The following is a 17,088-nucleotide window of genomic DNA, read 5'->3' on the forward strand; positions in this document are numbered from 1 at the left end:
ATCACTTGAGGCCAAGAGTTCAAGACCAGCCTGGCCAACATGGTGAAACCGTGGCTCTACTAAAAATACAAAACTTAGCCAGGCATGGTGGCTTGTGCCTATAATTTCAACTACTCAGGGGACTGAGATAGGAGAATTGCTTGAACCCAGGAGAAAGAGGTTGCTGTGAGGTGAGATCATGCCACTGCACTCTAGCCTGGGTGACAGAGCGAGACTCTGTCTCAAAAAAAAAAAAAAAAAAAAAAAAAAAGAAAAGAAAAAAAGAACCTAATGCGTGAGAATGGAGACAAAGTTTCTGAAGTCAATTTCTGCAAGAGCTTTGCAATGTAGCGCCATGTCCCCTGACCCCCATTTGACATTGAAGAAGTAGTGAACAGTTATAACTATATCTATTAGGATAATTTTATCTTCATCTTCAAGGGAATTTTAGGAGCACAGCAGTCTCGTAACACCCCATTTAGGAAGATTATTATTTTTATCCCAGGGATAAAAATCTGAAGGAGCTCACTGCAGATTCCAGAGGCAGCAGAGCACTGACTCAGACTGAGAGACACTGTCTCCCTGGGACAAGATTGAATTTTCTTTTAAATTTCAGATGATACTATCAAGTGATCAAGTACTAGAGTCTTTTCTTATGATGCCATCCAGGGTTGCGGGAGGGAGTGGATTGCTTGTTACTGTCTTACTCGTTATCAAACTCTTTTTAAAAATCAATAATAAATCCTTTGCTGCAGTCTTAATGTTTTATTTTCACATTCTTGTTTGTTGTTTTTCATGCATGTGTCTCAGTGAGTCACCTAACCACAATTATATATTCTGATATCTGGTGGTTTTGCATGGTACCCTCATTCCTTAGGAATTAATTTCCCTGACATGATGAATGTGTTTCCAGTCCGTTCATCTCTCTCTCTCTCTCTCTCACACACACACACACAGCCTTTCTTTAGCAGGAAGAAGTTACCCTACTCTCCACCAGGTGTCACTAGAGTCAGTTTTAACAGCATGCTTTGGCCAAAGGGGCATCTGTCGAAGTGTTTTCCTGCTGTCAGACGTTTCCTCAAACTACCTCTGGGCTGCCCTCTTAAGAGACCATCTTCCATTTCTCAGGAGTGTTCAGAGATGATAGGCCACCTGTAGAGAAAGACAGCCATAAGGAAACTGCACTATAAACAGCAGGTGGCCAAGCTGGTCCTTTCAAGTTGGTCTCATAAAACTTTTACTGGCTGTTTTCTTCTTTACTTTTATATCACTACCTTATTTGGCTTAAAAGTGTTCCATGTTTCACTCAATGTGACAATAAATTAGATGTAGTTGATGCTTTTAGATTTGCAGGGGGCTATGTTTGTTTAAGGCCCACTCCACCTCTACCACTGCTGCCCTAGTCCTCAACACAGGAATCAGATTTTACTCTGCTTGTAGCCCCAGAACCCAGCAGGGAAGGGTGTAGAATACTACCGTCTATTAAGTGCGCACGTCTCACTTAACCCAATGTCTCCTTTGAGATGTACGGCCTTATTCCCATTTTGGGAATGGTTACTCCTGACTCAGTATCCCATAGTTAAGTGGCGAGGCCGATGCTCTTTGCAACATGCCATGGTGACTTTGCCTGGGAGAGAGGTAGAAAAGGAGAGGTGAAGGTGAAGAGAGAGAAGAGGACGATGATTTGGCCTGGATGTTGACTAACATAAAGAGTAGAGTGAACTCTAGAGTGAGACTGTTGAACTTGAATTGAGAGAGTGGGTGGAGTGGAAGTAAAAGTGAATTATTTTACTAAGAACAGAAAGAAATATCAGCAACAGCAAATGAAGCTCAGTTTCAATCACAGACCCTGGTTGAATTATCTCCCTTCCTGAAGGCAAAACACTTACAGAGACTGCCTGAAAATCTGAAAATGAAAAGTATAGCTTTGCCATTCAACAGTCATTTGCTAAAGTCTGTTATGTGGGGCGTGAGTCTCCTGCCACACCCAATGGAGAGACTCTGACTGCCTTCCCCTCCAAGAGGTGACCCACTCAGATTAATACCTGGGCTACGGGACTGACAGAGCTTTCACTAGTTTTCCACACTTTTACTAACTCAGAGTCTTATGTTCCTCTCTAGCCTCATGCCCAGTCTAACTACACTAGCTTTTCATATTTTTTCTCTTACTGATTTTTTGATACTACATTCCCAAATAGGGTTAGTTTTACTGAATACAAAAGGTGGATCACAGCGTGGTATGATTTGAAAACACCTTGCCTCTGTTCTCCTATTTGAGTTCTTAACTGATTCCTATCATGAGAAATTCAACCATTATTTATTCACTTCATTGGGTCCTAGATTTAATATTAAAATGCAAAGGCCTCGGAGAAGGACAGCTGGGGCTGCACTTAGGATGCTATAGACTTGGGAACAAATTTATTTCTGTGTCCAAACTTTCTTACTCCCCATAACAAGGTTAAATGAACATGCAAAGTAACCTTGAGAGGGAAAAAATTTTTTCACAAAAGGTAAAATTCAGCCTTGCAAGAGGAGAATGGTGGGTGAAGGAGAAGCAATTTCACCTCCTTTTAATCTTGGTGATGACCGCGTCTGGGGAGATGGACTCTGTATTGTTCTTGAGTCTTTAAATGACCTCAGGGAGCCTTGAAGTTAGACCAGGCAAGAGCTTCAGTTCCCCATGCCTGTGGGATGATTGAGGCTGGCCAGGAGATGAGGAGATCATAATAATGATGCCTATAACAATAAAGAAGTCTCCCAATACATTACATTTGTGTCCTCCTTTTAAATTTACAGGCATTTTCCAATTCCTTTTGTCCTCAGCATAACCCTGAGAGGGCAGGAATTGTGATTTATCTTTACAAATGAGGCCTGGAGAGTTAAAGGAACTTGTCCATGATCCCCAAACTACTAAACTGAGACCCAAAGCCATCTGGAATGATGCCCAGACCAGGAGCCTTTCCCCCATACCTGGGATTGGACTTGTTCTTTAAAATATTTCCCAAATGACAGGGTCAAAGGTTTGATGTATAGCTCTCCCTCTCCTCCTGTGAGGGGGAAGAGGAAAAGAAGGGGAAACTCCACTTTTACCCCTAAGAGATCCACAGCCTCACTGCCCTCCTAGCATGGGGTGCAGACCACCTGGGGGGACAGCCATTTGCATTTATTCAGCTGTGCTTCCAGATGCCACAGACAGAGCTGTGAGAAGGCTCAAGTGGGGACAGGGTGGGGCGAGGGGCTCAGCCCCATCCCATGAACTCCAGTCATGCCCAGCACCCCACAATACCAAGTAAACTTCATAAAAATAATTGCTTGCTACCTAAACACAACTTCAAGACACATCCCCAAGCTATGCCCCCCTCTTACACGGCAACTTCTTAGGAAATCTAGCGCATCACCTCAATGCCAGGTGAGAAGATGGATGTGTCCTTCTCTGAAGGTCTTCCCAGTTTTAATGGTCTCAGGCTAGGGTATGTAATAACATAACACTCAGGGGTCTGACCTTTTAAAATGAACCAAGAGAATTTCTAATGAAGGTTCCCCAACCCACAGCCCCCAACCCAGTTAGTCATGGCTTCCTTGGGCTGCCCATGAACCACCTGCCGAAGTATTAACAGATGAGCCCTGTTACATCTCATCATCTGATACATCAGTCTGCATGACACTCTGCTACCCGTCCTCCTGAGACAGCCACAGAGAAGAAAAACTAAGGAAGACAGTTTGAAAAGGCCACAGACCCCTCTCCTCTGAAAAGGTTGATGATGAGCTGTGAGGGGAAGCATGTTTTGATTCAGTGCACAGGTTGGATAAACAATGACTCACCAGGTCTATGTGGAAAGAGTTTTCATGGAGTAATTTTTACAGACGCCCCTTCAGTGCTGTAGTTTCGATACAGAGAAAGGAAACGCAAGGGGACAAAGGTGTGTGGTCAGGGCAAGCGCGCTGGAGTTCTACAAGAAGGAGTTCAGGTGTTCTCTCTGGCACTGGTCTAGCCTTGTGACCTTGAATACTGAGACAGGAAAGTGCTGGGTAGGTGCAAAAACAAAAGCAATTAGAAGTAATGGCAAAAACAGCAATTGCTTTTGCATCAACCTAATAGCAATGATCCCACTCAAAGAGGTGCCACCAAAGGGTAAGCCTCCCAAGCAGGCCTCCTCCACACTGCAGCAGGGCTGCCTTTCTCACACCAGATCACTGCCTGAAGACTTTCCAGGGCTCCCCGTTTTTCATGGGATAAAGCCCAAGTTCCACAGCAATTCTTTCAAGACCATTCACCATCTGGCCTGAAACTGCATTTGCAGCGTCATTCATAGTCACTTCCTGCCCCGCTCCTACAATCACATACCGTTTGCTCTTTTGGTGCTTCTGAGCCATGCTTTTCATCCCCTGCCTGGAAAAAAATCCCAGCTCATTTTTCCAAAGCCAAACTCAAGTATCACCATTGGGTTCCCTCATACAGGTGTAATTAATCACAGTCTCTTCAGTGCCTTCAAACACATCTTTTATCCCTCTTGTTCAGCTCTTCTGTCCCTGAGTTACAGGTTGGTTCTTCACCTAAGCCTTGCAGGAGTGGGCTCCATGAGTAATTCATCTTGAATGATCTAAAGCCTGAGTTGGTGTCCCATGATGGGGTTAATGGGACAGCCCTATACCAGATCCTTGGGTTGATGGATTCCTCTTCAGCCTCCAGGCTTGTTTTTAGAAACTCATCTTCCACCCACAAAGGAATCTACTGCTTGTAGGTTCTCTTCTCTTTGCTCCCAACCAAAAATAGCTCTTGTGTCTCCTTTTCATTCTATTCACTAGATCACATTTACATCAACTTACATCTTTTCCATTAGCGATCTGCATTTTAAGATTGATCAAGTCCATAGCCAAAGCTTAATATGGCAGCCGTGAGTAGATTTTGCACCTGTGAAGTATCTGTGAACCCTCTGAAAATATATACCAAATCACTTGCCCATTTTTCAAGAGGAGGGGCAAGTGATATAATTAAATGGAAATGAAATTTTTCATTACATTTCTTGAGGAGAGCACGCTCCCTAATAGCTGAGATCACTCAGCTAAAGAATGAAGCTTTAGGCAAATGACTCTGTCTGACAGCTTTGAAGAGAGCAGTGGATCTCCCAACACGGAGGTTGAGATCTGAGAAGGGACAGACTCCCTGCTCAAGTGGGTCCCTGACCCCTGAGTAGCCTAACTGGGAGACATCCCCCACTAGGGGCAGTCTGACACCCCACACCTCACAGGGTGGAGTACACCCCTGAGAGGAAGCTTCCAAAGCAAGAATCAGACAGGTACACTCGCTGTTCAGAAATATTCTATCTTCTGCAGCCTCTGCTGCTGATACCCAGGCAAACAGGATCTGGAGTGGACCTCACTCAATCTCCAACAGACCTACAGCTGAGGGTCCTGACTGTTAGAAGGAAAACTATCAAACAGGAAGGACACCTACACCAAAACCCCATCAGTACATCACCATCATCAAAGACCAGAGGCAGATAAAACCACAAAGATGGGGAAAAAGCAGGGCAGAAAAGCTGGAAATTCAAAAAATAAGAGCGCATCTCCCCCGGCAAAGGAGCGCAGCTCATCGCCAGCAACGGATCAAAGCTGGATGGAGAATGACTTTGACGAGATGAGAGAAGAAGGCTTCAGTCCATCAAATTTCTCAGAGCTAAAGGAGGAATTACGTACCCAGCACAAAGAAACTAAAAATCTTGAAAAAAAGTGGAAGAATTGATGGCTAGAGTAATTAATGCAGAGAAGGTCATAAACGAAATGAAAGAGATGAAAACCATGACACGAGAAATACGTGACAAATGCACAAGCTTCAGTAACCGACTCGATCAACTGGAAGAAAGAGTATCTGCGATTGAGGATCAAATGAATGAAATGAAGCGAGAAGAGAAACCAAAAGAAAAAAGAAGAAAAAGAAATGAACAAAGCCTGCAAGAAGTATGGGATTATGTAAAAAGACCAAATCTACGTCTGATTGGGGTGCCTGAAAGTGAGGGGGAAAATGGAACCAAGTTGGAAAACACTCTTCAGGATATCATCCAGGAGAACTTCCCCAACCTAGTAGGGCAGGCCAACATTCAAATCCAGGAAATACAGAGAACACCACAAAGATACTCCTCGAGAAAAGCAACTCCAAGACACATAATTGCCAGATTCACCAAAGTTGAAATGAAGGAAAAAATCTAAGGGCAGCCAGAGAGAAAGGTCGGGTTACCCACAAAGGGAAGCCCATCAGACTAACAGCAGATCTCTCGGCAGAAACTCTCCAAGCCAGAAGAGAGTGGGGGCCAATATTCAACATTCTTAAAGAAAAGAATTTTAAACCCAGAATTTCATATCCAGCCAAACTAAGTTTCATAAGTGAAGGAGAAATAAAATCCTTTACAGATAAGCAAATGCTTAGAGATTTTGTCACCACTAGACCTGCCTTACAAGAGACCCTGAAGGAAGCACTAAACATGGAAAGGAACAACCAGTACCAGCCATTGCAAAAACATGCCAAAATGTAAAGACCATCGAGGCTAGGAAGAAACTGCATCAACTAACGAGCAAAATAACCAGTTAATATCATAATGGCAGGATCAAGTTCACACATAACAATCTTAACCTTAAATGTAAATGGACTAAATGCTCCAATTAAAAGACACAGACTGGCAAACTGGATAAAGAGTCAAGACCCATCAGTCTGCTGTATTCAGGAGACCCATCTCACACGCAGAGACATACATAGGCTCAAAATAAAGGGATGGAGGAAGATTTACCAAGCAAATGGAGAACAAAAAACAGTGGGGGTTGCAATACTAGTCTCTGATAAAACAGACTTTAAACCATCAAAGATCAAAAGAGACAAAGAAGGCCATTACATAATGGTAAAGGGATCAATTCAACAGGAAGAGCTAACTATCCTAAATATATATGCACCCATTAAAAGAGCACCCAGATTCATAAAGCAAGTCCTTAGAGACTTACAGAGACTTAGACTCCCATACAATAATAATGGGAGACTTCAACACTCCACTGTCAACATTAGACAGATCAACGAGAAAGTTAACAAGGATATCCAGGAATTGAACTCATCTCTGCAGCAAGCAGACCTAATAGACATCTATAGAACTCTCCACCCCAAATCAACAGAATATACATTCTTCTCAGCACCACATCGTACTTACTCCAAAATCGACCACGTAATTGGAAGTAAAGCACTCCTCAGCAAATGTACAGAACAGAAATTATAACAAACTGTCTCTCAGACCACAGTGCAATCAAACTAGAACTTAGGACTAAGAAACTCAATCAAAACCGCTCAACTACATGGAAACTGAACAACCTGCTCCTGAATGACTACTGGGTACATAACGAAATGAAGGCAGAAATAAAGATGTTCTTTGAAACCAATGAGAACAAAGATACAACATACGAGAATCTCTGGGACACATTTAAAGCAGTGTGTAGAGGGAAATTTATAGCACTAAATGCCCACAAGAGAAAACAGGAAAGATCTAAAATTGACACTCTAACATCGCAATTAAAAGAACTAGAGAAGCAAGAGCAAACACATTCAAAAGCTAGCAGAAGGCTAGAAATAACTAAGATCAGAGCAGAACTGAAGGAGATAGACACACAAAAAAACTCTCCAAAAAATCAATGAATCCAGGAGTTGGTTTTTTGAAAAGATCAACAAAATTGACAGACCACTAGCAAGACTAATAAAGAAGAAAAGAGAGAAGAATCAAATCGACACAATTAAAAATGATAAAGGGGATATCACCACCGACTCCACAGAAACACAAACTACCATCAGAGAATACTATAAACACCTCTACGCAAATAAACTGGAAAATCTAGAAGAAATGGATAATTTCCTGGACACTTACACTCTTCCAAGACTAAACCAGGAAGAAGTTGAATCCCTGAATAGACCAATAGCAGGCTCTGAAATTGAGGCAATAATTAATAGCCTACCAACCAAAAAAAGTCCAGGACCAGATGGATTCACAGCTGAATTCTACCAGAGATACAAGGAAGAGTTGGTACCATTCCTTCTGAAACTATTCCAATCAATAGAAAAAAAGGGAATCCTCCCTAACTCATTTTATGAGGCCAACATCATCCTGATACCAAAGCCTGGCAGAGACACAACAAAAAAAGAGAATTTTAGACCAATATCCCTGAAGAACATCGATGCAAAAATCCTCAATAAAATACTGGCAAACCGGATTCAGCAACACATCAAAAAGCTTATCCACCATGATCAAGTGGGCTTCATCCCTGGGATGCAAGGCTGGTTCAACATTCGCAAATCAATAAACATAATCCAGCATATAAACAGAACCAAAGACAAGAACCACATGATTATCTCAATAGATGCAGAAAAGGCTTTTGACAAAATTCAACAGCCCTTCATGCTAAAAACGCTCAATAAATTCGGTATTGATGGAACGTACCTCAAAATAATAAGAGCTATTTATGACAAACCCACAGCCAATATCATACTGAATGGGCAAAAACTGGAAAAATTCCCTTTGAAAACTGGCACAAGACAGGGATGCCCTCTCTCACCACTCCTATTCAACATAGTGTTGGAAGTTCTGGCTAGGGCAATTAGGCAAGAGAAAGAAATCAAGGGTATTCAGTTAGGAAAAGAAGAAGTCAAACTGTCCCTCTTTGCAGATGACATGATTGTATATTTAGAAAACCCCATTGTCTCAGCCCAAAATCTCCTTAAGCTGATAAGCAACTTCAGCAAAGTCTCAGGATACAAAATTAATGTGCAAAAATCACAAGCATTCTTATACACCAGTAACAGACAAACAGAGAGCCAAATCAGGAATGAACTTCCATTCACAATTGCTTCAAAGAGAATCAAATACCTAGGAATCCAACTTACAAGGGATGTAAAGGACCTCTTCAAGGAGAACTACAAACCACTGCTCAGTGAAATAAAAGAGGACACAAACAAATGGAAGAACATACCATGCTCATGGATAGGAAGAATCAGTATCGTGAAAATGGCCATACTGCCCAAGGTAATTTATAGATTCAATGCCATCCCCATCAAGCTACCAATGAGTTTCTTCACAGAATTGGAAAAAACTGCTTTAAAGTTCATATGGAACCAAAAAAGAGCCCGCATCTCCAAGACAATCCTAAGTCAAAAGAACAAAGCTGGAGGCATCACGCTACCTGACTTCAAACTATACTACAAGGCTACAGTAACCAAAACAGCATGGTACTGGTACCAAAACAGAGATATAGACCAATGGAACAGAACAGAGTCCTCAGAAATAATACCACACATCTACAGCCATCTGATCTTTGACAAACCTGAGAGAAACAAGAAATGGGGAAAGGATTCCCTATTTAATAAATGGTGCTGGGAAAATTGGCTAGCCATAAGTAGAAAGCTGAAACTGGATCCTTTCCTTACTCCTTATACGAAAATTAATTCAAGATGGATTAGAGACTTAAATGTTAGACCTAATACCATAAAAATCCTAGAGGAAAACCTAGGTAGTACCATTCAGGACATAGGCATGGGCAAAGACTTCATGTCTAAAACACCAAAAGCAACGGCAGCAAAAGCCAAAATTGACAAATGGGATCTCATTAAACTAAAGAGCTTCTGCACAGCAAAAGAAACTACCATCAGAGTGAACAGGCAACCTACAGAATGGAAGAAAATTTTTGCAATCTACTCATCTGACAAAGGGCTAATATCCAGAACCTACAAAGAACTCAACAAATTTACAAGAAAAAAACAAACAACCCCATCAAAAAGTGGGCAAAGGATATGAACAGACATTTCTCAAAAGAAGACATTCATACAGCCAACAGACACATGAAAAAATGCTCATCATCACTGGCCATCAGAGAAATGCAAATCAAAACCACAATGAGATACCATCTCACACCAGTTAGAATGGTGATCATTAAAAAGTCAGGAAACAACAGGTGCTGGAGAGGATGTGGAGAAATAGGAACACTTTTACACTGTTGGTGGGATTGTAAACTAGTTCAACCATTATGGAAAACAGTATGGCGATTCCTCAAGGATCTAGAACTAGATGTACCATATGACCCAGCCATCCCATTACTGGGGATATACCCAAAGGATTATAAATTATGCTGCTATAAAGACACATGCACACGTATGTTTATTGCAGCACTATTCACAATAGCAAAGACTTGGAATCAACCCAAATGTCCATCAGTGACAGATTGGATTAAGAAAATGTGGCACATATACACCATGGAATACTATGCAGCCATCAAAAAGGATGAGTTTGTGTCCTTTGTAGGGACATGGATGCAGCTGGAAACCATCATTCTTAGCAAACTATCACAAGAACAGAAAGCCAAACACCACATGTTCTCACTCATAGGTGGGAACTGAACAATGAGATCACTTGGACTCAGGAAGGGGAACATCACACACAGGGGCCTATCGTGGGGAGGGGGGAGGGGGGAGGGATTGCATTTGGAGTTATACCTGATGTAAATGACGAGTTGATGGGTGCAGCACACCAACATGGCACAAGTATACATATGTAACAAACCTGCACGTTATGCACATGTACCCTACAACTTAAAGTATAATAATAATAAATTTTTAAAAAAATGGAAAAAAAAAAAAAAAAAGAATGAAGCTTTAAAGGAGAATTTGAAGGGAGTGAGGGACATGGAACAGGATTTTAGCTTGTCCCTGGAGCCATTTCATATACACGGCGCCTACTTTATTGCAGCTTAAAGACCCAGGTCTTCTCAAGAGAGGCTTAACATGCCCTGAGAGTAAAAAGCAGTGCAAGGTAAGGAGACTGTGTTCTTCTGTGTGGCCGCCCCAGCCTATGAGACATGTATCTTCTTAGATGTCAGGTAGGGCAGGGAAAGGCCCCTCAGTAGTCTCCAAGCATCTCTCCACAGTCCTCTGTCCACTGAACATGCCTGCACTCTCTTCCACGTGACAGCTTCTCAGATATTTGAAGACCACTGTCTACCCCTCATGTGACTCTTCCCTTTTCTAGGTTTCCTTCAATGTTTCCGTAAGATATGTTTTCCATTGGCCAGGATATTGTACATGAGACATCCCTCTTAAAATGTAGCAGCCCACATGTGGTCTGACCAATGTCCTACAGGCTCTTTCTTTCTTTCTTTCTTTCTTTCTTTCTTTCTTTCTTTCTTTCTTTCTTTCTTTCTCTTTCTTTCTTTCTTTCTTTCTTTCTTTCTTTCTTTCTTTCTTCTTTCTTTTTCTTTCTCTTTCTTTCTTTCTTCCTTCTTTTTATCTTTTCTTTCTTTCTTTCCTTTTTTTTTGAGACAAGGTCTCACTATGTTGCCCAGGCTGGTGTCAAACTCCTGGGCTCAAGCAGTCTTCCCACCTTGGCATCCCAAGTAGCTAAGAGTATCAAGTGCATGCCACAGTGCCCAGCTATATTTCTGTCCATGCCGCCCGAGATGCTGTTAGAGTAATTAGCAGCAGCCACAGTTCACAGTGTGGCATGGAGCCCAAGGCCTTCCACAGTCCCTGGACCTATTTACTAAGTGCTGATAATAATTCCATTTACTTTTCAGTTTCAGAGGATTCAATAATAACTTTACCATCATTTGTATTTTTAAAATACAAACACATTTTATGTGTTTGAGAGGTGAATGCTTTTCTACTCTTCCAATGAGTGGAATGAGCTTTATTTAAGGGACACAGCACTGGGCTGAGAACGGGTAGAACTGGCAGAGGAAGGCTCCACCTGTATGATTCTCAGCACCACCCCTTGGCACATGGCATCTGTGACTTTTATTTTTAGCTGTTCCTTCCCAACCAGCTTATAAAATGGATTGTAAATTCCTTGAGGGCAGAGAGCCTCCAATCTTAACCTGTCTGCATCTGTGGTGTTTATCCCAGTGTTAAATGCTCCTATCACATTCTTCACAAGTCTTGTTTCTACCTCCTAAATGTCACTTAAACACCTAGCCCTCTCACCATCTCCACCACCTCCCCTCAAACTCCAGCACCTTTTTCTCTCTTCTGGACCTTCCGTGGCCTGACCAGTCTGCTCTCCACCCACGAGCTGCTGGAAAGCTTTCAAAACACACATTGGGTCACATCACACCCCTGCTTAAAACCTGCGTAACGTAAAGGCACCACCCAGTTTTTCTGTATGAAGCTCATTCCTTTCAGAGTAGTCCATGGGCCTTAGGAGCACAAGGATGAGAACAAAGAGTTAAATCATAACCTGAGGAGAAGTCTATTTAAAAGAAGGGCCGAAAGGCCTGGGGTCACCTCCACTCAAAATCCTCCCCAAATAAGCCCAAGTAGAAATAACCTTTCCTTCTCTCATGGCCCCAGTCCACTCTGAAGAGACATGTAGGGTGAAACCTGTATACATGTTTGCACTTATTTGGTGCAATTCTCTCCCTCTGTTAGTTTAGAAGCTGCTTGTGGACAGGCCACGGTGTTGTCTTTGAATAAAACCTAGGCCATTGCCTGAACAGAGTAGCCTCAACCAAGGCCTCGCGATAACCAAACAAATGAATGACCCATGTCAAAGGAATATCCTCCACTTGGGTAGCACTTGCCTAGAAGACTAAATGGAATGGCGTTTCCCTTCCCCTGGTGCTGAACTGTTGAAGTGGTGAAAGGACCATCGACTTTGAAGGGCCGTGGTACACCGACCCGCACTGGATCTAACTGAAAACACTTCCCTGACCAGAGAGAAACAGGGCATGTTTTAATGAATGACACACAGGTGCTAGGTATCAATCCTTCATTAGCATAGCCACCCCGTTCTAACCCATCAAGTCCTTGACCCTTCCTCCTCCCTGACCTACAAAGCCCTTCGCTGTGCTTGTTTCCTTCCTGGCAAGTAAAGAAACTCAGCTTGCTTTACTTTTAAGTTCTTTTGGACTTTGTTTTCTCCTTTGATCCCATGATTTGCTGGTGAGCTCCAGGCCTCTGCCATGGCTGTGGAAAGGGCCATCTTGGGATTCCCCTCCTCACTACAGAGCACTTTACCAACACTCACCACATAGGATAGGAGACCAGGAAGGGAGGCCCAGGGACACCTGCCTTCTCTGAGGGATTGTTAGAAGCTTTACTGGAATTACACTGAAAACTCTAGAGCTCACTGAAGGAAAATGGTAGTAAATACTACTAAATACTAAATAATACCAAAATACTACAGTAAAAGTAACACTAGTATACTATTAATATTATTAGTAATACTATTTCTGTTATATAGTAATAGTAACACTAAAATACTAAAGTACTAAATTGTACTATGGTTGAAGGAAAATAGTACTAAAAAGAAAACATTAGTACCAAATTTTGTGGTGATAACACTTTTTAAAGTCTTAATAAGAATTAAGATTTTTTTCCCTGTTCCTAGGTGCTTTCTGCCCCACACACAATAATTGCCTGTAGTTCATATGCCTTTTCAATTGGAATTTTGAAAATGAAGATATTTTTAACTGATGATATCATAAGGACATAACTGGGATTTTATAGCTTTGCCTTCCAGACAATAAAAAGCATACAAAACTATGCTGACATGTTTGTATTAATGTTGTATCTTAATATTATCAGTCAGGATTCTTTTGGTTGCAAGTGACAGAAACCTAAGTCAAACCAGCTTATTGTAAAAAGGGTAATATTTTACTGAGAGCATCCAAGGAAGGACTGAGTAGCCAAATCCCTGGAGGGGCAGAAGAGGACACGGCTGGGCCTCAGGAGGAGCTGAGAGGCACCACAGCTTTCTCCTTCCACTTTAGGCTCTCTGTGAATGTCAGATGGATCCTCTCTGTCACCTTCAAATGGACTTTTTCCAGGTGGCTGAGAGATATGGTCTCAGTTTTAGAGTTTTAACTTCTGATAAATTCTGTCCCTAGAGAGGATCTAGATAAAATCTCTCTGTCTCTCCCTCACTCCTTCCCTTTCTTTCATCCTGAAAAATCATCTTATTAGTCCACTTCAAGTCTTGAGCCAGTTTGGCCAGAGGTGGGGCACTATGGTGGGGCACAGTCCAAGCCAAGTTCCTCCACCTCTTTAGAATATTCAGGGGTGGTAGCACGTGAAAACGTGGCAGCTTCTGTGGGTTGGGAGGGGGAGGTTAATGGCAGCGCAGTTTCTAAGAGGAGCAACAGGGTCAGGACCCGCAATACTGTAGATACGACCTGTGCTCTCACCTAAGGCATCTCAGAACCTGATGCCTCTCACTCAAAACGCTGCTGGACAGGTGAATAAGGATGGGACAAAGGGCTTGTGGTAGAGATCCTTGACGAGCTAATCTGAGGCAAGAATGCATTTTCCTAGCAGTGAATACTCATCCCCTGCATCGGATGCCAATTTGGCAGCTTACACTTTGCTATGTCAACTTCATTAATCTTATTTTATTTAGTTGTTCAACATATATTGTTGAGTACCTGTTATGTATCTGACATTCTGCTCAGTGTAGAAGATATAAACATGAGAAAGGAAGTCTCTGCCATAAAGAGATTACAGTTGGTGGGAAAGGCAGCCATGTAAACATGTAATTTCCACAGAATGGGACAAGAAGTATGATCGAGGTTTGAAGTCATTGCTGCAGCATTAGATGTGGAGACAGAGCATGAATGGCTATGTATAAATCTGTGTTGAAAACATAATCCACACACTTCCTCTGCCTCCTCCTTCTTCTTCTCTAACCAGTTATTTAACAAGATTATTCCTGCCTTTCATGTGCACAGTGCACTGTAGATTACCCAGCACTTCCACTCACATCATCTTCAAACCTCAGAAATACTAGCCTTGTGAAATAAGCAGAACAAGTATCAGTTCCTCATCTTATACTGGAGAAATCGTGTTTCCAGTGCTTTGAAATTACTTCTGATCCCACAGCTGGTAGTATATGACAATGTTGGACCTCAAGCCCATACCTCAGGCTTCAGTGCTATTCCTAAGCCAACATGCTACCACCATCTACCTCTGGCCAGAGAACACACTCCAGAAAAAGAAACCTAATCCTAATCTGTCTCCAGCAATATGCTGAAGGGCTGTGACCCAGGTTCATCACCGGCCAGTGTCCATCTCTGTCATCCGTCTGTGTGCGGCCTTTCTCAGCATTCTTCCCTGGGTCAGGGCACCTCTGGTCACTGACACGCACCAGGCCTCCATCCCCAGCCTGAGGGCCAAGTCTCTCTGTTGCTCTTGGATCTCATTAAGGTAGTGGTGAGCGGGGGAGTTCAGTTCTGATGAGGAGAAGTCATAAATGGGCAGATGAGAATATGGATTCAGTTCTCCAGGGCAGTGTGTCTATGACTTTAAAGTGCACGTGAATCACCTGGGGATCTTGTCCAAATGCAGATTCTGACTAAGAGAGTCCCCAAATTTTCTATTTCTCACAAGCTCTCAGGCAATCCCAAGACTGCTGGCCCACAGACCACACCTGGAGAAGCAAGATCTAGATTAGAGATGCTAATACATCTTACATCTTAGCCACTCTTGGGATAAACAGCATATCAATGGGCTGGTAGCTTTCTTAAAAAGCCGAGATGGAAAAATTTGACCTTAAAAAAAAAATTTATTTTTAAAACATGTTTATAGAAGGAACCCTGAGATGAAAATTAAGAGGTCTTACAAATTTACACATATCATATAGCCCACCTGTGCTTCAATGTCCCCAGTTCTGAGTTGAGAGTAACAAATATTGCTTCAAGGTAATTAATGCATTTGATACTGTTTGGAACAAAAGCATTATGGAAAATGCAGATTGTAATCTGTGATTTTTTTTTTTGTATTTTTTCTTTGTAGGAGATGTCAGTGAAAAAAGGGATCCAGAATGATTACTAACCTATGACTCCCAACAGTATGACAGGTATCTTTTTTTTTTTAACATTTTCTTTGTTGTCTTCATTTTTGTTCCACCTAAAGTGAAATTATAGGTTCTTAAAGATTAACTTGCGAGTTTCAGCAACCATTATTTCCAAACCAATAAGTATTATTAAATCCTGTGAATACATCCCTACAAATGTACTTCCATGTTCTTCTGACGTTATAAGATGCATCCTCCCCAGAAAGGTGATGGAGAGGAAATGACTATTCATTTTTAGCCATCCTTTAGCCATTGAACACTGTTTGCTATTGTCTTTTCTTTTTTTTTTTTTTTGAGACAGGGTCTTGCTCTGACACCCAGGCTGGAGTGCAGTGGTGCACTCATGGCTTACTGCAGCCCCAGCCTCCCAGGGCTCAAGTGATCCTCCCACCTCAGCCTCCCAAAGTGCTTGGATTTACAGTGAGCCACTGCACACAGTGTATGTTTACTTCTTACAGTCATTCCAATTCATATAATAAATGGCTCTACATACTTTGTGACCACCGAAAGTGTATATTTTCAAAAGTTGGCTGTTTATTCCATTCAGCAGTAGAGTCAGAATGGAATATGATTAGGTCATGTAAGGTATAAGTCAGTTACAAAACTCTTAGCAAGGGTCAAAGGAGAGACACAATGATCTTGGAGGAATACAAGGTTGCAATAGTGCAAATTCTTTGTGCAATTTATAGAGCGATGGTTGTACACTCAAAGGTGCGAGGGAACAGGCCGATAACGCCAGTGATGGCGAAGGTTGGGTAAAAGGAAAAACAAAGCTGGAGAACTCTAGTTCTTTCTAAAGGGAAGCCATCGCCCACTGTAAGCAATCACTGACAAGAAGGAATGGAGCCCCATGTGTCCACAGATTTCAAATTTGCAAGAGAAGTTGGAAATTCAGATTTTAAATGAAATAACCTAGATGTTAGATGTTAGCAAATAACTTATAAAAATCTTATAGACGTATGGCTCAGCCGAAATATGTCTGCTAACTAGAATCAAGCCACGAGCTGTCAGTTTATGACCTCAGCTACATACCTTCCAGCCTAGCAGCAAGCCCACCACTGTCCTTTTTGTTACCATGGCAGCACGGCAGGTCCCCATAGACCTCTGTGTGTTGAGGATGCAGCCTGACCTTTGGTTATCTATTCATGTCATCACCCAGTGATGAACTAAACATGCAGGATGGATTGCTCCAAGAGCTTATTATCCAGTAGACCTGAGAAACTGAAGCAACGGGAAGTTGCCACTCAGCCTT

General features: G+C 42.1%; 1 protein-coding gene across 16 annotated transcripts in view; it reads left to right on the plus strand.

Moving 5' to 3' along the window:
- Positions 1-17,088, plus strand: part of THRB (thyroid hormone receptor beta) — a 371,482-nt gene that overhangs the window by 250,033 nt on the left and 104,361 nt on the right. For 13 of the 16 annotated variants that reach the window (XM_050779475.1, XM_050779478.1, XM_050779473.1 and 10 more), the window contains one exon: positions 15,776-15,839. The exons of the other annotated variants lie outside the window; for them this stretch is intronic. In XM_050779475.1, coding sequence (XP_050635432.1) covers positions 15,818-15,839 — 22 coding nt within the window. In that variant the 5' untranslated portion in view covers positions 15,776-15,817. The remainder of the gene's footprint in view (positions 1-15,775; positions 15,840-17,088) is intronic. 16 annotated transcript variants of the gene reach the window in all.

The sequence above is a fragment of the Macaca thibetana genome, chromosome 2 (assembly GCF_024542745.1).
Source record: "Macaca thibetana thibetana isolate TM-01 chromosome 2, ASM2454274v1, whole genome shotgun sequence".
Taxonomy (NCBI): Eukaryota; Metazoa; Chordata; class Mammalia; order Primates; family Cercopithecidae; genus Macaca; species Macaca thibetana.